Source organism: Amphiura filiformis, chromosome 7, assembly GCF_039555335.1.
Source record: "Amphiura filiformis chromosome 7, Afil_fr2py, whole genome shotgun sequence".
In the NCBI taxonomy this organism is placed as follows: Eukaryota; Metazoa; Echinodermata; class Ophiuroidea; order Amphilepidida; family Amphiuridae; genus Amphiura; species Amphiura filiformis.
In genome coordinates this window covers 63,405,456-63,427,970 of record NC_092634.1, presented here as the reverse complement: position 1 = coordinate 63,427,970, position 22,515 = coordinate 63,405,456, and the positions used below count along the sequence as shown (strand labels likewise).

Sequence of the window (22,515 nt, the reverse complement as noted above, 5' to 3'; positions counted from 1 at the left end):
AAAAAATATATGCATATATATATAAATGCAATTGTATAAAAAGGTACTTGATGCATCAAGGTACTATAGCGTGTACAAAGCCAGTCTAACATTATACAATAATCACTTGCACTTACAAGGCGGTTCTCGAACCATAAGTCTCTTTCGCAACCACCTGCTTTCGAGACAAAAATACAATAAAATACACATTAAATAAATAAGCCTTAAATGACTATGAAGCAAGCAAAAATATACATAAATGCACTTGTATCATTAGGCACTTGATTCACCTAATTAATATGCATCAGGGTACCATAGCATTTACAAAGCCAGTCTTACATTATATAAAATACATATAAAATACACATTATATAAATAAGTCTTATTAAAATGAGATTATAAAGCAAGCAAAAAATATACATACATAAATGCACTTGTATCATTAGGCACTTGATTGATTCAGCTAATTAATGTGCATTAAGGTACCATAGCGTGTACAAAACCAGTCTTACATTACATTGTTCAGGCACATCAAAAAGGGGGTACATTATACACATTTGTCACTTGAAATTATTTTGTAGGGGACTTATTGGGGAGGGGCACCAATTAGGTCGAATACGGTAGTCTCGGTTTGATTTTTAAAGCCAAGACTTTTGTGAATTAACAAAATGGTCTATGACATATAACCCTATGTTCTTCGGATAACCCTGAGTTGAATATTTTCTTGCTGGTGGCGTCTTTCACGCCTGCTTGTAATGACTGTTGGCAAAGTATACAGGAATGGATTAATAGCTGAATTGATTGGTAAGGCCAATGTTGCTATCCAGGCATAAGCAACTGGGTCATCTTCTACCGCCCCAGCCTGGACCAGGATCGAATATACACCTATTGGCATCCAGCAACAAAAATCTGTGAAGACTAGGGCAAAAATTTTCATTGCCCTTCTGATTTCTTCCTTTAGATTAGTAGAACGGCCAGCATTCCTAGATGTTTGTCGGGCAGAAAAGAAAATTGCCAGATAACAATAGCCTACAACCAAAAAACATGCCATATTCAAGCCTGTAAATATGGCAATTGAAAAGTACATTGCCGCCTTACTCCCAGTAGGCACAGTATGCACACCTGTTCTTGTAATAGTAAGCCAACTCCGAAAACCTCCAACTCTAAATGACCTTTCTGTTTCATTTAAAATGTGATTATGCAGTCTTGTAATAGGTAACCCTACACAAATTTCTGAGACTGCGTAGATGTCAAGATTGCCTTGTGGTAAAGCAGAAGTTGCTATGCTTATGCCTAATGCTATAAACCACAGCAGGACAACCAAGACACGGGCAACTTTAGTACTTAATCGACGGCCACTGAATGTGTACTTTACCCCTAGAAACCTATCAATAGTGATCAGTGTTATGAAGAAAGTTGATGCCTCACTGGATAATACAGAGAAGACACCAGTAATTCTACACAATATACTCGCTCGCCATGATTCAGAAAATGATGGAAAATATTGTGTGTAATACATGTCTGCTGAAATTAAAATGACTAGGTATATACCCATAAAAAAATCAGATATTGACAGGTTTGTGATTAGTATGAATTGGACCTTGCTACCTTGCTGTTTTTGCTTGTATCTAAAGTAAAAGACCAAGATATTTCCAAGTATTGCTAAAGCACATATAAACCATATAGTTATACGGAGACCATAATATGGCAACAAACGCTTGCATGAAAGGAATGGAGATGGCGCTTTGTCACACACGCAATTAGCTGATGTAAAACAACAGATAGAAGGGTCACTCACAATTAAATTTGCTGTTTCATTTAAACTTACGAATGCATTGGCCTCAATCAACAATAGTGGATTGTCACGCAGGTCAAGTATTTCCAAGCTGGTCATGGTGCTAAATGCACCAGGTGGTATCTCAACAAGTTGATTACTTGAGAGATCTATAGTACTGTAAGCTGGTCATGGTGCTAAATACACCAGGGGGTATCTCAACAAGTTGATTACTTGAGAGATCTAAGAAGTACAACCTGGTCATGGTGCTAAATACACCAGACTTCAGCTCATCAAGTTGATTATTTGAGAGATATAAGTGCCCCAATCTGGTCAGGGTGCTAAATACACCAGGCTTCAGCTCAACAAGATGATTACTTGAGAGAGATAAGAAGTACAATCTGATCATGGTGCTAAATACACCAGGTTGAATCTCAACAAGCTGATTACTTGAGAGATATAAGTTCCTCAATCTGGTCATGGTGCTAAATACACCAGGTGGTATCTCAACAAGATGATTACTTGAGAGATATAAGGTGGCCAAGCTGGTCATGGTGCTAAATACACCATGTGGTATCTGAGTGAGATCATTATAGTATAACATCAGGTACTGCAGGTTCTCTAACCCATCAAACATTCCCAGTTGAAGATGATGGAGGCTGAGACTGGACAGATGCAAGTCATATAATGCACCAGCAACCATCACAAAAGCTTGTGGTTTGGTGCTATATATTGTGCCAGCCCACCTCAGACGCCTTATTCTACCACCAATTGATGGGTATGGGATTATAGTGTTAATTATGTTTCCATTAGTACAGTTGCTGGTCACTGTTTTGCTACCTAGGATACAGGTGCAGTCTTTGGGGCAATGGTTGTGACAGTATATTTCGTCATCGTTATACCTATTAGTTCTAAATTTACACGTTACAGTGTTAAGCTCTTGATGATCATCTGCAATAGTTTCGCAATAAAGTACCATAGAAAATAGCAGCACTATGAATGCTGCCATTCCACAGTAATAACCATGACAAGCCATAGTCAGAGTCGTAAACACAATTACCAAATTTAGAAAAATACTGGCAATTACAGTGAGCGACAAAAAAATTCTTAGTGCTCCAAAATCAATAGCAAGTATACAATCTAGCAGTGTTTCAGTCGTGGCTGGTGACTGTCACTACAAAGTTGCCTTGAAGTAAAACTAATAGCAATTTTCAACTCAGTTTTTATATGATTTTAATTTTATTTTGAGGCACATCGATCGGTCAAGTGTATTTTTGGTTTGACTTCTTGTTCAAGTCCGGTTTTGAACCTGTATAGCAAGATATTTTTAGCGGTATTAATTTTTTACAATTATTTTTTTGCAGTTTTGTTTAAACACAGTTTCAAACAGCCGCACAATAAAACTTAAGAGGCAAAATATTTTGATGGTTTATAAATTCACAGTTCTGAAATTAACTGGGAAAATGTGAAAATATAAACACACAAAAAAGCCAACTATAGAGTAGTAGGTCCGTCCACAGAATATGTATCGTGTATTGAGTCACATACATGTACATAAATTATGTATATAATTAAAGCAATTTATATAACATATGCCTAGCCTCTAGATGCACTAAACAATATTACAACAGTAAACTTGGACTAAACAGTTTACATGAGTAATACAACAGTAAATAGTATCATAAGTACAAATTCAATAAGGTAAATGCAATTAAACAACAAAGAGGTGACTACAATATTTAGAACAATTTCCATAATATAAATATATATAATAATTATACACAATATGAAAACAATATACAACATATTACATGACATGCAAAAAAAAAACATACAGACAGGCTGCTGGGGTTACCAAAACTTCAGCGACATATAACTCATATTATTGAATGTCATAAAGAGTAGCACATCATCACTGGAAAATTTGAAAATAACACTTCAAGCCGTGCTGGTAGTAACTTTCAAAGTTGTTCTCGCACTTTTCTGCTTTAAACCGTATTTATGTCCTTGATGATTGCGCGTATAGATTTTAACTTTCACGAGTACACCGCGTAAAAAATGCAGCACTATCTATGTCGAAATATCAACGGTAGAAAAGGCTTCAAAGTTGGTCTCACAATTTATTTTCTCAGTTCTTTGGTGTAAACAGAATTTTTATTTTCTTTATGTCCTTGATGAACTCCCTCAGAATGAGATGATAACTTTTATTACTGTTCTTATATTTAATTCTTGGACACAATATGTACATTTGAAAGTAACGAGTGGGTCCCACAAGTGTACGATGTCGTAAACTACATGTGACCCGTAAAAAACAATTAAACCAATCACGCTACACAATTTTGTAACGAAGCAGCCGGTCGCTAAGGTCGGAGCTTCGGCAAAGTACTCACATGCATTGACACGACACCCAGGTATGTACATCTGTGTCAGAGAATGAAATATAGTAACAGTACCCTATCAAAAAAAATTAATGCCTGTTTCACTATTTTACCGAGAATCCCGGTGGGCTCCTAGCGGGTGCCCGCCGGTATCCTGCAAGTTCTTAACCAGGATCTAAAAAGTGTGGACAACAAAAGAATTTACTCAAAGGGAAACCGGGAAAGTCAGCTACAGTCCACAGCTCATTATCTTAAATATACAACAATGCACTCAAGTGCATTTATCTAACGGTGGACCGTTAGAAAAACATGTGTACATTGCTGCTCTCGATCCCGTCATGTTACGTAACATACGTGTAGCCAGCCTTACAGTATGGTCATGATGGTATCACTGTAAAAACTTTTTATAGTAGGCCTATATTTAATAAAGTTACAATTTCATGTGCGTATTTTATTCATACTTGAGAAAAACTAGGGTATTTGTCTCAGATTCATACCCGTTCTTTATTTTCACCATTTTATAATGGTTGAATGAATAACATATTGGCAAGGCGAGAAAATCCATGTCCAATTAAAATCGTTAGGCGTAAAGGTCTATAAACTCGCGCCGAATGTTTTTTTTTTTAATCCTATTTTGGACCCGGCTTTTGGACAAGTTAATTTGTTTAACTCCGTATCTAAAGTCTCAACTGAGGCTTCTAGATTTTTTATTTATGTTATTTTCGTTGTGTTATTACTATAAAAAGCAAATAATAAACTAATATAATCACAGAGAATCATAACAAAACAGATCGCAAAAAGCCGCCAAAACCCTTTGTTGAACATGTTGAAGGCTCTGAGATTTCCCTGAGTCACAATCGGGTGCAGATTTTTTCATGGCGCATCTTAACCAATTACTAAATCGTATCGGCTTATTGCTAATTCCTACATCTATTTTATTTTATTTCAAATATTATTAAGTAGTATAAGAACGCACCTTCGGGTAGAGCGAGTAGGCCTACACATTTTAATCAAGCGTCGCTCAAATAAAAACTTCTAGATTTTATACTCGGTACTCTGTCTCCAATGTTTGGCGCAGGGCGGGGAAAGGGTCATGCTTTGATGAGCGGCGTGGCTAAACCAATCAAACTGAAGTAAATAGAGTGCATTCAACACACATGCGCAATAGATTTCTTTCTTCGCAGCCTCACTGGTTAAAAGTTATGCCACCACGCCTTGAGTGTAAGAATCGGATGTAAAATTATTTGCGATGTTTATTTTAATTTTTTTAATTTTTTAAACTTTTAAACAAGGCTTATCGGAAATGAACATTCTCGTAGATATGTAAATAATATTTCAAATAAATAATAGGGCCTATGCTTGTTAGCCTATGATGTGAATTTTGTAGACCTACATGATCGTGAATGATGATCGTCGGACATTCGGAATACCAAAACTCGGAATGGTGGCTATGCAATTATGTATGCAATAGTTTATAATACGAATCTGTTTTTGAAGACTGACTGAACGGATAATTTTTCAATGAGATGTGAAGTTACCGTATTAAATTAGCGAGATGTTTTATTTTCGATGGAGCTGCAAGCATGATAATAAAATATGTTTTGGCCTATGCGTATGAAACAAAATGTAAACCGACATTACTGCAGATGGTAATACCTAACTGTAAAACCATCCCGGAAAACCATATATTCCTCTGCGGTGTCAGAGTTTGCTGAAGTTCGGGAAATTATCACCGCCCTACGAGTAAAATGATGATAAAACCAGGGAATGAAGGAAACAACAGAGAAATAAACGGGGAATATGAGAGATTCCCGTACCAATGCAGGAAATAAGCGGAGGAAAGCGAGAAATAGCGACAGAACAGCTCGAAACCGGGAAAAACCGGGAAACTCTCGCTGTTGTCAAATCAATTCGGCATTGCAGCGGGATTCGATTGGTCAGCACGACACGGACGAAACGGGGATGGTTGTATACCGCATCACCTGACTGTTGAATTTCGATGCACATCACGATTCGGATACATCATTTGACTTCCAAGGGCAGTGAAAGTTTGTGTTGTCAATGTTTGTTTGTTGTTGTTTTTGTTTTGTTTTTAGGCGGGGGCACGGGGCGGATTTAATTTTAAATAATGATAGTCACAAACAGGTTCATGAACGGATCCTGGAAGATCAGAAATAATATTGTTTTCTTGTCGAGCCATTGAACTAAAAATTTAGGAAAATCTAAACATTCACATGGCGTGAATATAACCTACATGATTTAACTATGATGCTTTGATTATTTTTGGATGCTTTGATTATTTTTTGGATGCTTTGATTATTTTTTTGAAAAAGTATATCGTTCTTTTTAAAAACGACCGAACGAAGATAACAAAAATGAAGCATGAGAAAATATTTAAAGTAAAATATGTCTATATAATTACAGAGTATAAAGATGTAGGCCTATATGCGTTTAAAATTAGTCAAATTCGAAATCACAATGATGATATGCCGGGATTATATGATGAATATTAAATTACATAGGGCCTAGCCAAATATTACTAGATTGTACTCTTGCAATCTTGATATAGAACTTACCATGCTCGATCTTGTTGAGCAGCATCATCATCGTATTAATCCTGGGTTCGTTTGTCTTCGTGATATTTTTGAGTTTTCATTTTAAGATTTTTTTTAAAAGTTAGGCCTTCTGTGGCCTAGAAGATCCACATTTCTCCTCAAAATATTATTATAAAAGTATAACGTATTTCTCTGGAGATTCTGTATAATTCCACTAAATGCATGCATAAGAATATTGATGATCGGGATTTTATTCCCCTCCATGATCAAAGGACTGCACGTTCATGTTGACACCTTTTATTTCCAATTTTACAGATTCCAGCAGCAGCGAACAATTTGACAACGTCATCAACTCGAACAATCCAATCAAGACCTCCATCGTGCACACGATGACCATCTAGCCAGTTGATCTAGCATCTTTCAATCGTGTCTGGATGGATGGAGGAAAGCCCGGAGGAAAGATCTCGTCTTCACCGCGCGTGGTCGAATTCTTGCGAGTTGTCCTACCAAGTTCTAAAAGCAAACATCTTCCGTTAAGCTTCCTAGTTCCAGTTCCAGGAATATAAATATTCTTCAATCTGCTCTGATGGTCCGATCCCGGGGCCGATATGGTTAAGGAAAAAAACACCGTAAACACATCTTTCGAGATCAATGTCCATGTACTGTTGTACAAAGTAGTAGTAGTAACAATAAAACAGTTTTTGCCGGCAAAAATGGAAAAAACTAAAAAAGTGATTTATAGTTCAGTTTTTTCATCTCATTAAGTTACAAAAATAAGTTCCCAAGTGTAAAAAGGCCAGATTTTGTAATTATAAGCAATATATTAAGATATTAAAGGCATACGTTTTCATTGCTCATGTGCATTTAATCGAAATGTGGCATGTATCAAATTCAAAACTTTTTCATTTTAAGGACTTCATGAGACAAAAAATATGTTGAATGATTCATTAAAAGTTGTGTGTTACTGTTTATGAGCTTTCTGTGTCACTTTTTAATATTTGAGTGACTATCTGTGAGTTTTTTGTCGGTTTAAACCAGGTTTTTGCCACTTTGCCGGCAAAAACCGAACCCTGGGCCTATAACGATAACGATAACGTGGCTCGATCTTGAAAATAGAATTAGAGATATCACATAGGCCTATACACACCCTCTAGCTCGGAATGTTTAATTCTTTTCGGCATTAGCCTAAAATGGGACAGAAACCTATGCACCAGATTGCGAATTGAAAGAACAGGGGTGATGGAATTGAGATTTTATTTACAAACAAATGGAATGAAGAAGCTAATTTGAAAATTTTAACTTTTAAGTAAAAAAATAATGTAAATTTTAGGCACCCCCATCCCCAAAAAGATTATAGGGCCACCACTGATCATGCACACACCCCAACGCACACACCAAACGTCTTGCACATATTGACTCGGTTTCACGTGCATGAGCGCTAAAGGCAAAAATTTAGATTTTGCGCTCAAATTTACTTCTGCAGAGGCCTATACGTGGCTCGACCTTGACTGGAATTGGAAATATCACATGGGCCTACACACACTTAATTCTTTTTGGTATTAGCCTACAATCCCTAAAATGTTGCAGAAACCCATGCATCAGCTTGCGAACTGAAATACCAGGGCAGGGGTGGGCAGACCTTAATGGTCAATGGTGCTATATTTGAAATATTTTGACTAGTAGTAAAAGGAAGAACGAAAAAAGTTGTGTTTTTTCTTTTGGATGCACGTCACGATGATGTACTAGATATAATCTTCATCGAAATGGTCAGTAGGCCTATTCACTTGGAACTGTAATTTTATATCCAAAAAAAATGGATAGGATCTTGACACCATGTATGTTTGGTGAAAGCACCAAATGTGGAAATCTCAACTTAGTGCTTGCATGGTAGTCGGGGGTTCTGTAGGCACCTGTGATTCTAATGGGCCTATATGCGGCCACCTCATGACAGAAAATTGCACCCCCCAAATAACTTTTAAATAACAACACTTAAAAAGCTGATCGTTATAAGATTATCACACACATGCTATTAACCTGATGATACGTTTGAGCACCAAACCCGGGCACCAAAAGTAAAATATTTCGAGTTTGCACTCATATTCCTTTCATTAATAAAAACAATTCAAAAGGAATTATACACTTTTAATTACATGACGAAGACTACCCCCCCCCCCCCAACACACACACACCAACACACCCACTACCAGGTAAAAAAACCGGGTAAAAGCACCACGGAGTCCATCGCATACCGGTGCTCCTTTCAAAACACGGGAAATCTCTGCATGGGATGATAGTTTGAGCTATGGACTCGAAGTTTTATTACAGTATAATTGTTTATTTAGAATTATAAATGAAACACGACAGATCATGCATTGGGTAAGGAGGGGCGGCTATTATTTAGATTTTGTTGAAATTGAGTTATTTGCAGATCACGGAAGAGATCAAAATACACATTTTAACCTTTGTTCTACCAGGAAATTTGACATCTGTAGCATGTTCGGGTCCTAATTTGTGGCCCCTTAATTGGTATTTCCGTAAATTTGAGTATGACTGTGGAAATGTGGTTCTTTTTTTCTTGGTAAAACAGTGATAGAAATGTTCTTAATCAAATGAAAGCGGGGGGGGTGATTTGGGAAAAAAAAAAGTGGACTGGGCGGTTTTTGAAAGTGGGACTTGTATAAAAGTGACTTTTTCCTAATATTTTTTGCCTACAAAGACAAAAAAAACCCTATTTTTTCATCATTGGGCAGACATTAAAGTGCAACATCCTTAATTTTTAAAAATGTTGATTTTCTCAGAACTACAATACAATTACCCCCCCCATGTTGATGCCTGTATATGGTTTCTGACCGAATTAACCTCATATTTGGCCCCCAAAATGACCTCGGATGACCCCGAATTTACCTTCCGACAATTTGACTCTAAATGTTGACTGTACCCACCAAACTTCCTGCCCATACGACAGTTTCTAGTATTTTGACCTCAGATGACCCCTCGGTGACCTCGGATGACCCCGAAATGACCTTCCGAAAATTTGACTCTAAATGTTAACTGTGTCCACTAAGTTTCGTGCCCATACGACAGTTTTAGTAATTTGACCTCAGATGACCCCTAAAAACATTGGGTGATGTTGACCCACTAACCAATGCGAACTTGTTCTGTCTAGGGTCAAGATGCACCCACCCACCCACCAAGTTTGAAGAATGTGCGACCCCTAGTCTCTGAGAAAATGGGTTTTTGCATGTTATGCATATATTATGCAAATTAGGTATTTAATTGCCATATTTTGCAAAGAAAATCAAATCAGATCCTCTGGTCATGCTACCCTCTACCAAGTTTCATCATCATAGCATCATCATATCCCCAGATACAGCTCCACAAGGCGGATTTCTTCAGATTTCCTACCATATTTGTAAAAGCATTCGCATAAATTATGCAAATTAACAACTAAATTTGCACAATTTTCGCCGAAAAAACTAATCAGGTGATCAGCAGGTGTGTATCATACCTGTCACCAGAATTCATTACTATCGCTCAACGGATCTTGAGATAGTCTGTCCACAAACTCCGCTACCAGTATCAATTTACACTGATTTTCGCATAAATTATGCAAATTAGCTATGTTAATTTGCATATTTTTACAGAAAATATACTGATTCTGAGCAAACTTGGATATAATTTCTCCCACCAAGTAAGCGTCTCCGTAGGTCTTACGGTTCCCCAGATACACACATATCCCCCCCCCACACACACACACCAACACCCCGCCCACAGACAGAAATAGTGATTACTAAGTCCCATCCTGAACAAAGTTTAGGCGAGACAAAAATTAATTATTTTATTTGAAAAATCCAGCAGATATATAGGTCTAAATAAGTAACATAATGGTTCAAAGTTAGAATTGACACTTAATTATTACTTTTCATCTGTACAACCCTTTCCAAACATCAGCAAATGCACAGGTGTTTGGCTTATTGCCAACAATCTATTTTTAGTTTGTTTACGATCTCTTGAGAAACTGGACCTGTGATTGGATGATCGTTTTACACACCCCGAACACACCTCTTCTCCAAATTGCGACCGGTGCGGCCCTGGGTCGATCAGCTGGTAGCCATAGCCGCACGACCATCATGGTGACCTACTTTTAAGTTGGAAGACATGTTATTATATTCGCACCGAGAATAAAAAGAAAGAAGAAATAGATAATTTAAAGAAAAATAGCGACATACTTAGAAAATACCAAATTTTGGATCAATGTGAACGTCATTTTAAGCGATGTAAGGAAAAAAAAAAAAGTTTGTCTCAAAGCTCACTAGAAATTTAGTAACAAATGCGAAATGCGATTTTTTTTTTATTATTCCGACTTTTTGTCATGGTATTTTGAGAAAAAAGTCTGATTTTTTCTGGAAAAAACTAAAAAAAAAAATTTAAAATTTTTTTGAAATAAAAAAAATTTCCGCATTTGTTTTTTGTCAAAAATCGTGGGATTTTACAAACGCGCGCGCAAGCTTTGAGACGAACCTTTTTTTTTTGGCCTAATACTATGTAAATAAAATAATTTATTAACGTTCTCATCTTCTCCGATTGAAGTAATCGTTATGATGTTAATATCATTTAATATCATCACCGTCGTCATCATCCTTCCTCCCTCCATCTGTCTGTAATGAGTTTCACTTTAATTTTCTTTTCTACATGCAATGATGCATGCATTGTACCATACCAATTCAACTTTCCTGATTGTACACAAAGCAGCACGGATCGAAACATCTTGGCATCATCCGGTCAAGTCGGGTCAAGTGGGTGTTGAGACTACTTTCTCACCGTCGGTCGGTCGATTGCTCCTTAATTGTTATTGAACATGGACAGAGCTTCACTATGTTTACGTTTTCTACTCCAGGTGGAGAGAGGAGAGTCAAAGGAGTTGAACATGTTGAAGCTTCGTTGAAAGTTTTTACAATAAATACTATTCATCGGACCATCAGATTCAAGAATATTTATTTTTTCCGGGAACTTGGAAGATGTTTGCGCTTGCTGGGTCTATGGTGGAACTTGGTGGACAACACGTATAAGGATGACAGGATCTCTTCCGCACGACCGCACCCATACCATGCATGTAACTATGGTAACAATAACCATACATAACATCCAGGCGCGATCGATGATCATATGATCATGGTTAATTAATGATATATCATCATGCACGATTCGATTGAGAGGTCCCGGGGAGAGGTCTAAGAGGATTGATCGAGTTGATGGCGATCCCGGATAGCGATGCTAACTTGTTTGCTGGAATTGGAAATAAAATGTGCCAACAATTGAAATCATAAATTGATCATGGAAGGAAATCAGGCCCCAGTATGATTATAAGAAATACGTTTTATATACTACTTATTTTGAGGAGAAATCTTCATGCCACAACTGTTGTAGGTAAACATGTTTTGCAGGAACTTAACGAAATGCTGGTCGGATTACTCCATCTTATAAATTATAGTGAGTTAAACTTAATTTGTTTCTGTGTGAAGACTGTGTCACGTCGGATTATTTTTTTTGTGCCCGGATTTTTTAATGGTTACAGGGATCTATATGACTAAGATTTTTTGGCGGGGGGGGGGTGTCTAGAAAGGGTAAAATTCAAATTGTGAAAAAATTCTAGGTATGTACTATGCTCGGATTATATGCATGTCCTACTTGAGAGGCGATGCACATTTACCAATCTATAGTGTGAAAACCGTGGGGGACGGAGCAATCAGGAACTTCCAAAAATTCGGGGATTTGCCCAGTAGACTTTGTTATACATGATTCACAGCCTCATTCTTTTCCTCCCGGGCTTTTGATTTTTGCCGCAGATTTATGCACAATAAAATTCTTCCAGATATATTCGTTGGCAAATTCGATTTACATAAATACCAGGGATACGGGACTCGATGCATAATCATGATGCATATAATTATAAACTTCGCTTTACATAAAATCGGAATCAACAGAAATTTTGGGACTTCACTTTTTTAAGTAGATAGGCCTATATCTGCTAGAAAAATTTCATAAAAAGAGGAAGATGGAATCACAAGATATGATCATGACCAGGAGTCACAACATTTCGAAGTTATAATACAATGGTGCGTGATGTGGATTCGGCAGGGACGTAACCTTACACACACACTACTACTGTTTACTGTATAGGGCTACAGCACAGTCGAGTCAGCACAGATGCTGTTCAGTCACTTCCGGGAATCACTCATGCACAACGAGTTTCCCGGTTTTTCCCAGTTTCGGCATTTTCTCTTGCTATTTCCTCGTTTTCTTCTCGCTTATTTCCGCATCTCCGTAGAGCTCCGTAGCTTCCGTTTTTATCTCTGTTGTTTTCTACATTCCCTGCACACTCCCTGTAGGGCTACATTATTTAAGTAATACTGGTGGTTTTATGGGGCCGACTTACAATTTCCCGATAGGCTAGATAGATACATGTGTAGGCTTAAAGCCTTATGTACGATCTTTTTTCAGAATTTACCTTTATTTTTTTCAAACCCGATTTTTTGGCATATTTGTAAATACTTACACTTGTTCTAACTTAAATCTGTGAACAAACTGTCAAATTCGCCCTATTTGTAGTAAAACGGGATGATTTTCTGTTGGTCCGACATCAAATCATAATTTTTTAGATTGTGATTTTATGTCGGTACGATCATAAACCGTAGTCTCCTACAAAACTAGTTTGGTTACGCTCCCTCCACATGTGGAGGGAGCGTAACCAAACTGGCCGTGTAGGAGACTTAACTCTGGGGCCGCACTCGCTGTCCTAATCCAAATAGTGCGAGATGTTTCGAGTGATAGAGGTGCAAGTTTATGATGTTGTTTCTTTGCAAATTCCCAAAAAAAAAAAAAAAAAAATGTATTGGGAACTTTCAAAATGATTGCGTATATCATTTTGGAAGAAAAAAAGAAAAATCTTAAAATTTAAAAAGATCATAGGCCTACATTTTTTTATGCAAAGCTGTAACGTCCTCAGTCGGTAATTGCATGATTTCAATTAGTTGTTAGAGAATTAGGCTTAAATAGTGGCATGTTTGTCATAATATTAATTACACAGCTTCTTATACTTATTGCCTAAACTCCCATGCTTGAATGTAATTAATACTCCATTATTTATCCAGAATAAATAAAAATTCATTAGCGCATGATCCACATTGGCGCACCCAAACTGATATGGCACTTCAGAGCAAACTTTAAGAAATAGGGCAATTGGTTTTGCCCGATTTTTTTACACAGCCGTTGACGTGTGTCTTTTTTCTTACAGGATCTTCTTTCTTCTTCTGCCGACCATTACATTTGCTCTAGCATTTACATGCATGCATCGATTTTGACCTAAGTTGTAAACAACTTGCTTGAATTTATACTGTTTACAGGCCTGCTATAAAAATGGATTGTTTAACTCATTGGGTGCCATGCCTTTGTAAACAAGCATGGACAATATTATTTTCCACACCATTCTATCTCCAATAAACTTTTGCACTAAATCAATATTGATTACATTGGCCCATAAAAGCACTAGACCACAACTCCATTGTCTGGTTGTGTACATTTTGTGTTGAATAGAACATAACTATTAATACCTGAATATAACTGTAAATTGAAAAACCAGGAAATTGAAAAGTGCTCTGACTGGGCTGTAATTGGGCTTCCTGGTTTGCCCTGCCTTTTCCCCTCTTTCCTGTATTTTTCTTACTTTTGGGTGAAATTTGTTTCACCTTTCCTGGATATTTTGGCAGGCTCGGCAGGTACCTGGTAGGCTCCCAGTAGGAATCTATTGTTTAGGTGACCAGGAAAACATTTCCTGGTTACATTTTTTTTGATAGGGTAGTAATCACCGTATACGCGTAAAAGTAGCACTATCAATGGCGAGAATTTCACAGTTATGGTGGTTGAAGCTTTTCTATACATGTATATCTTCAGGAAGTACCGTGTGCGCGTAAAAAGTAGCACTATCTACGACAAGAATTTCACGGTTACCAATCCATGGTAGAAAAGTCACTCAAAAGTTTGTTTCACAAGTACATGCTCTTCTATATCTCCTTGATGAACGCCCTTATGAGATGATAACCTTCATTAGTAAGTACCGTGTACGCGTAAAAAGTAGCACTATTTATGACGAGAATTGCACAGTTACCAATCCATGGTGCTAGAAAAGTCACTCAAAGTTGGTTTCACAAGTACTAGCTTTTCTATATGTCCTTGATGACCGCCTTTATTAAGATGGTATTAGTACAAAGTACCTTGTACGCGTAAAAAGTAGCGCTATCAATGGCGAGGAATTCCCAGTGACCAATCCCGGTGGCAGTAAACGTCACTCAAATTTGGTCTCACAGATACTAGCTTTTCTATATGTCCTTGATGATTGCCTTTATTAATAAGATGGTATTAGTATAAAGTACCTTGTAGAAGTTGTACGCGTAAAATCAATGGCGAGGATTTCCCAGTGACCAATTCCAGTGGCAGTAAAGGTCACTCAAAGTTGGTCTCACAGATACTAGCTTTTCTATATCTTTGATGACCACCTTTATTAATAAGATGGTAATAGTATAGAGTACCGTGTATGCATAAAATCAATGGCGAGGATTTCCCAGTGACCAATTCCGGTAGCAGTAAAAGTCACTCAAAGTTGGTCTCACAAGTACTAGCTTTTCTATATATCCTTGATGACCGCCTTTATTAATAAGATGGTATTGGTATAAAGTACTGTGTATGCGTAAAAGGTAGCACCAGCAATGGCGAGGATTTCCCAGTGACCAATCCCGGTGGCAGTAAACGTCACTCAAAGTTGGTCTCACAAGTACTAGCTTTTCTTCAGTTATTGCCCAAACATAAATGACACTGCTCGCTCAAACGCTCTACTGCAAAAACAGGCGTGGCAGCTAGAGAGTGTACTGTGTATAAAGTGGTTGATGTACTGTTGTTGAAGTAACAAGCAGCGCCAGCAACAGTTAAATTCTGTATACCAATTCCTCATTCATCTCCCGAACCAATGACAATCCTCAACGCTTACTGCTAAATGCGAAACACAGGCTTGGCAGCTAGTACATAATAGTTATAAGTAACCTCTATCTATAGTTGAAGTCACAAGTATCTCTGCACCAGCAACATTTAAATTCTGTCTATAATTGCTCTCCTTTCATTACCATACATAACAACTCAACTCCTCTAACACTTCTGGCTGACTACGAAACACAGGCGTGACAGCCAATGTATTATACTCTGTCTATGGCTGAAGTAAGAATCAATTCCACACAACCAGCAACATAGAAATCCTGTCTATCCTGTCTTCTCCTCTAGTCACTTATCCTACAAAACAACTCTTGTTCCCCGGGTCTGTTCCTCTCACGTACTGCTCATGCACATACTACAACGCATATGTGTAGCAACAAGTACATATGACAATTTGTATTACATTCGTAATCCTCATGTCCTCTTGCCAAAAGTTGAAACAAGCAGTGATTGCTCACCAGCAACTTACTCTGTTTTATTCATGTGTAGCATTCATATTCAGTAACAATCCGCTGCAGCTCTGTTTCTGAGCATGCGTCATACTACGCTTGTGATTTGCAGCTCTGTTTCTGAGCATATTACACTACTGTGAGATACTTCTTCGTAATCCCCTTGTCCTCTTGCCAATGGTTGAAATAAGCGGTGACTGCTCACCAACAACCTACTCTGTTTTAAAATCATGTATATAGCATTCATATTCCGTAACAATCTATTGCAGTTCTGAGCATGCGTCATATTACGCTTGTGATTTGCAGCTCTTGTTCCTGAGCATGCGTGATATTACACTACTTTGTGATACTTCTTCGTAATCCCCTTGTCCCCTCGTGTTTATGGTTTAAAAGCGGTGACGCCCACCAGCAACCTACTCTGTTTTAATCATATATATGGCAATCATATTCCAAAACAATCCATTGCATCTCTCGTTACCGAGCATGCGTTATATTAAGCTTGTGATTTGCAGCTCTGTTCCTGAGCATGCGTAATATTACACTGCTTTGTAATACTTCTTCCAAAATCATTTATTTGGGGCCTTTCATTTGATTTGTAGGATGTAAAAAACAAAAAACATGGTGTAAGGCCAAAAAAAAAAAAAAGGTTTGTCTCACGAACATTTGCCAAAAAAGCTAAGTGCTATGCTTTTTTTTTTTTTTTTTTTTTTTGTGTGTCGGTTGGGTTTTTTGTTTTTTTGTTGTTTTTTTAGCCTGAGACAAATGAAAATCACAAGACAGGTATTGGAAAACTACAAGTGGTCTTACAATGAAAGAGAAGCAACAAATTTACAATGTTAATATTTTTAGGGCATTCAGAGTAACCGAATCGGCGCACCGATGCAGTGCCTAATTCCTCAGCATAGTTCCCTCTGTTTTATCTATACGAATTCGAACAATCATGTTGAAATAAACGGTAAAAAATTCGTTAAAAAACAGCTACAAAAAATACAAAAATTTATGAAAACAACATGGCTTCACTCGATCGCAGAGTTCTCCGTAGGCTAAGTCCTTTTATATTGCATCCACTTTGCTCGTCGGCTTTACGCTCCGTGCCGTTGCAAGGATGGCGTGAAACTAGCGAGACTGAGGCTACGGTGTGGGTTACGGGCTATCTGCAACACTAATGGCATACGCGCTGCCTGACATTTTCGATGGTTTTCTGACATTGAGGAATTCATTTTTACTACGTTGGTCGAACTATCGGGAACCGGAAAAATCGGGGAAAAAAAAAAACCTTTAAAAAGGCGGTCAGCGCTAGCGTGAGACAAACGCGCTGTATCGCTTTCACATACTTATCTTGTAGCGGGTTCGTGAGACAAACCTTTTTTTTTTTTGGCCTAAATTACATTAATTGGATATGGTCTACAAATTGATCCATTTTAATTACCCTAATTGTGTTATAACGTTACTTTTAGCACTAATATCAAAGCTGAAATGGTATATCATCAAGGGTTCTGTGCAAGGCACAGTGTCGACACCCAGTGTTATAAATATAAACTTAATACGTTGGTATTTCACGGAATGCAAGAAAAGGAGGCCTATCTGATTGTTCGATCGCTTCATCGCTCAGCGGTGTAGTACAAACTCAAAAAATATTCAATTCTTTTGAAATCAATATTCTATTATTGACGCAGATAAAGAAAGTCGATAATGTACATTGTATTATAGATACAGCACCTGGATTTTACACGGGTTCCTTTGTATAATTCATTTCTCAAACAGTTGAAAATATCACAATTTTTACTTTGGATTTCAAAATCTTTACTTATAAAATGCAGTAAAAGATATCCACAGCAAACAGCAAGGCCCTGCTAATTAGTGCATTGCTTTTTGAGTTAGTGTACTGGAAACAAAACCTGCGTTTTACCTGACAACAAATCAAATTTTCTATAATAGTAACACCATATGTGGTACTGAATGCGCAAATCGTAGAATAGAAACTAAGCGGCAGGCTCTATGGTATCTCACATCATGTAAATGGTATGCTTAGCCTGAGTCATTTCGGCCTATCTCGAACAAAATCGCCATGCGTAGCTTTTGAAAAACGAGAGGATTCGCCGTACTATCACGGCAATTTTTGACACAAAGATATAGGGATGATGACGCAGTGCAAGGGGTCCTATCTGCAATAGCTGTCCTATAGACATTTGTCTGCATTATCTTACAATATATCACACTAGATTTCGCGGTTCTCGGGTCGGGCAGTTCTTGTTCTGGTCGTCAAACCAGCTTTTTGGATCAAGAAATCAGGTTTTTTTGATCCAAGACACCAGGTTCTTCACAGAGTAAACCAGGCTACGTCTTTCATTGTGCCATATGCCTGAGCAGTTTGACCGTCATGCATACACCCCATATAGAAGACATAACCTTAATCTCCCACACAGGGAGTGTGAATTTCAAACAGGGTTACCTGAATGGGTGATTCTATTTGTGAGATATTATAGTCATATCTTCCATAAGAGATGTATGGATTTCAACTGGAATAGCTCAATGGTACTCTACTTATCATCATGAAATGTTTACTTATTTCAGGAAAAACTAAGGGACCGTTCATACACATTTGCTGGGGGGTGATGAAAAAAAATTCATTGCAAAAATTTTTTGGGGCCCCCTTTACAGACCTCGAACATTTCAGGGCCCCCCATTTTGAAATGAAAATTATGGGTCAACCCCATAGAAAAGCATATAAACTCAATTTTCCCAGCAAAATTTGTGGTCATTTTTTTTCAGGCCCCCCCAAGAAGGGTCAAAATGTTCAGCCCTTTTTTTTTTTTTTGCATCAGGCCCCCCTAACAAGTGTTTGTGAACGGTCCCTAATTACTCCAGAATGATACAGCACTAATTTGTTGGAATTTTAAAAAAATGTTTTCTTTTGCCAGAAAATTTAGTGTTGTATTATTCTAGAATCAGGAGTATTCTCTTTCGATGGGCCTATTCTTTTGGTGACCAAAGAGCAACCGAATGTTCTTAGTCATCCAGTAGTATCAGGCCTTGCCATCTAGATTTCAAAGGCGAGTGGTCAATCGCTCGCTACCTTGATGCAAGACGAGTAATCAAATCACTCGCTAGTGGTCGAATCACTCGCTAGTGGTCGAATCACTCGCTAGTGGTCGAATCACTCTCTAGGTCTAAAAGAGCAATCAGTATGACACACTTACGCACTGCTGACACGCTCTCTTTCAGAAATCAAGACTAATTTATTACGCTAAATTGAATACATTGGAAGTGCTAAAACTTGAATATAATTTAGATTCAATTTGGGTGATTCGCAGCGAGCGATATTCTTGTCTATGGTGAGTGGAAAATCGCTCGCTAGAAATTGAGTTTGGGCGAGCGGTGGCGAGCGAGAGCGATCGCTCGCCTCAAACGGCAAGGCCTGAGTATGTTGTAAACCAAGTTTGGAAATAAATCTAATACTGGAACTTACTTTTTGCAACTTTACTACTTGGCATCTAGAACCACCAGACTTCATCATGCAAATAACCCACTGGACTGATCATGTGATAGATGGTTTAAGTCTTGATGGCCCATGCATGAGATCAGGTGGTGTTTGACGTGCAGTCCCTAAATTCAGTAAATTTTCATCGTCGACCGTGTAATTGAATGGGATTACTTTGAAATTTTAAAACGCTTGAAATATCACAAACAAATAGGCCTATGTTGATAAATAATATAAATACAAGCTAAAACCGTTGGGGTTCGATAATGAACCCCACAAAACTAACCGAGTATATGGAAAATGCCATACGACCGGGCGGTTTCATGAGTTGCCGGCTCGATCATGTCATCCGCCGCCTGCATGAGATAAGTTAAGCGGAGTCCCCATCTCATTTAGTAATGGTTGCTCAATATGCTTCCAGATAGAGCAACCTTTACTCAACCAAACAGAGGCATCAAAATCAAGTAGCATCCCAACTAACTGACCTCAGATGACATTCAATCTGACCCAAGGTCATAGTTCATCGTCCACATGGACTAGAAGGCCAAAACCATTAGTTGCAATATAACATGAATTTCTTATTGATATTTTTTAATCATTTTCTAGTAAAAAGAAGGAATTCAATTGGCATTGAAGAAATACACATTTCCTCATCTGCTTCACATACTGTCGTATCTCAAAAGGCTGCCTTTCGTGATTTTTTTATTATTGTCATTTAAATGTGATGAGATACACTGTAAAGTTGTCTTTTTATATTAATTTTGCGTTATTATCACAATATTATCACAATATTATACAATATTGTGTCAATTTATAAAAAAAAGCAACATGCTGAATTATAAAATAACAATATGAAATGCAATAATGATAATAAAAATCACAAAAGGCAGCCTTTTGAGATACGACAGTTTGTGATGCACACAATTTATGCAATTGACTTACGTCTCGGTAGGAATGGGTATTGGGCTGACTTTATAGTTGACATATGGTGATGTCAGCTCCACAAACTGTTCTGGTTTCTTCACCTCTGGTTCTGCAACAGGAATAGGAATTTAACAAAAAATGATGTAACACACAAAGAGAGAGAGAGAGAGAGAGAGAGAGTATCCCCCCCCCATGTACAATCTGCCTACTTCACTAAATGATTCTACAAGCAATAAATATGCTTGCTTGGTTGCTTGCTAATGGGAAGGGCAGGGCGCTGTTCATATCCATTTACATCCAATCAAGTGTCCTGTCCTGTTTCAGTCCATCCATGTACACATTTAAAAGGTTTTGGTGTCAAATAGGTACGCTCAACCAGCTCTGTTTTCCTTCTAAGAAATGGGCTATTCTATTTAACTCCACACTACCCCTGTGGAAGATTTTGGAAATATCACCCACAGGTGGAATATGAATTTCAAATGGAATTAACACACTAGGCAGCTCCATTTGCATTTCATACACCTTCTGAAAAAGATTCAACCTGAAGCGATGAGGGAGGGTGAGTTTCAAAACAAACAAATAGGAATGTGACTGACCTGTAGGTTCATCTGATGGTGATACCTTCTTCTTTCTTGGTCTGATAAGCTTCCATGCTGGGATCTTTGGTGGTGGCGGTGGTGCTACCAGTGGGCAGGATCTTGTCTGAGTTATCAGCAATGGATGAGGGAACACGTGGGACACTCCTCCCTGGCGAAGTCGCTCGGATGCATCCGCCTGCAAGAAACACAAGAGGAATAATTAAAGTTGCCGGCTTATAATTGGCGAAAATTATTTGGTTTTTATTTATTACTGCGCATGTCAATAAAGTCCCAACCTACGCTTGCGTAAATTCACGTAAGCGCCAGCCAGCCACACATTATGCAACTCGCATAAGTGTGTGTGCCCAACTGCGTGCACATCATTCTATATCAATACACGATGTTATGAGTCTCATTTTTCGCCAGTTATCAGCCGAACAAACTTAAGCAGACTTTAAACCCCTGAGAGCTAGTGCTTTTCTTAGAGCATTCCTGATTGGTTAATTATGCAATATATACATCTGAGTGACCAATTAAATCCTCTTCAGCTATACAACTGGTTCTTACCATGTTGGTGATTGGCTCAATATATCATCGGAACTTTCTTGTAGCCAATCAGCAGGTAGTATGAGGTTAAATATAAAACACCAGAAAAAGAATCGGAACTGCTGAGCTGGCAGGGAGCAGGGTTCCTGCACCTTGAAGCCTTTAAAATTCAAGGACTTTTCAAGGATGTTCAAGGTCCAAAAGCATGATTTTTAAGGACTTACCACAACACAAAAATCATGATGCAGCTCTCCATGCGGCACATATTAACTAAAGTGACAGCTCCTCTCCACTTCCCAAATTTTTTTCAAAATTAAACTTTAGGTAAAATTCCAAGTTTCAAGGACTTTCAAGGACCTTGTGCAAAATTTCCAGGACTTTCAAGGCCTTGAAAAAGTGTTTCCAAATTTGAGGTCTTTCAAGGACTCTCAAGGACCGCGGGAAGCCTGAGGGAGTACATCTATGATAGGCTAACAAATTCAAACCAACAACCACTGGCAGAACAAGATAACAAACAAACACCAACTTTCTTACCATTTCTCCAAGTACTGATATTCTGACAGGCACTTTAGGTGGGTGGACATAACTAACAAATATGGCAACCTGTGGCGTGTCAGGAACACTTGGTGTTGCCGGTTCCTTGTCTGTAGAGGGAACATGCATGCAGGTAAAGTTAGTCACTACCGTAATTGTACATTTGGACAACAAATGAGGTTTTGGTTTCATTTCATTCATTGGAATGCATGAAAAATTATTGATTGATTAAAACTATTAAGTAAAGTAAAAATTAATCAATCAATCATGTGATGTCA

General features: G+C 37.9%; 1 protein-coding gene across 1 annotated transcript in view; it reads right to left on the bottom strand.

Annotated features, from left to right (window-relative positions):
• Window positions 1-22,515, bottom strand: part of LOC140157456 (androglobin-like) — a 266,592-nt gene that overhangs the window by 99,111 nt on the left and 144,966 nt on the right. The window contains 3 exon segments of the mRNA XM_072180658.1: window positions 20,598-20,688; window positions 21,176-21,353; window positions 22,238-22,347. Of these exon segments, the coding sequence (XP_072036759.1) occupies window positions 20,598-20,688; window positions 21,176-21,353; window positions 22,238-22,347 (379 nt within the window).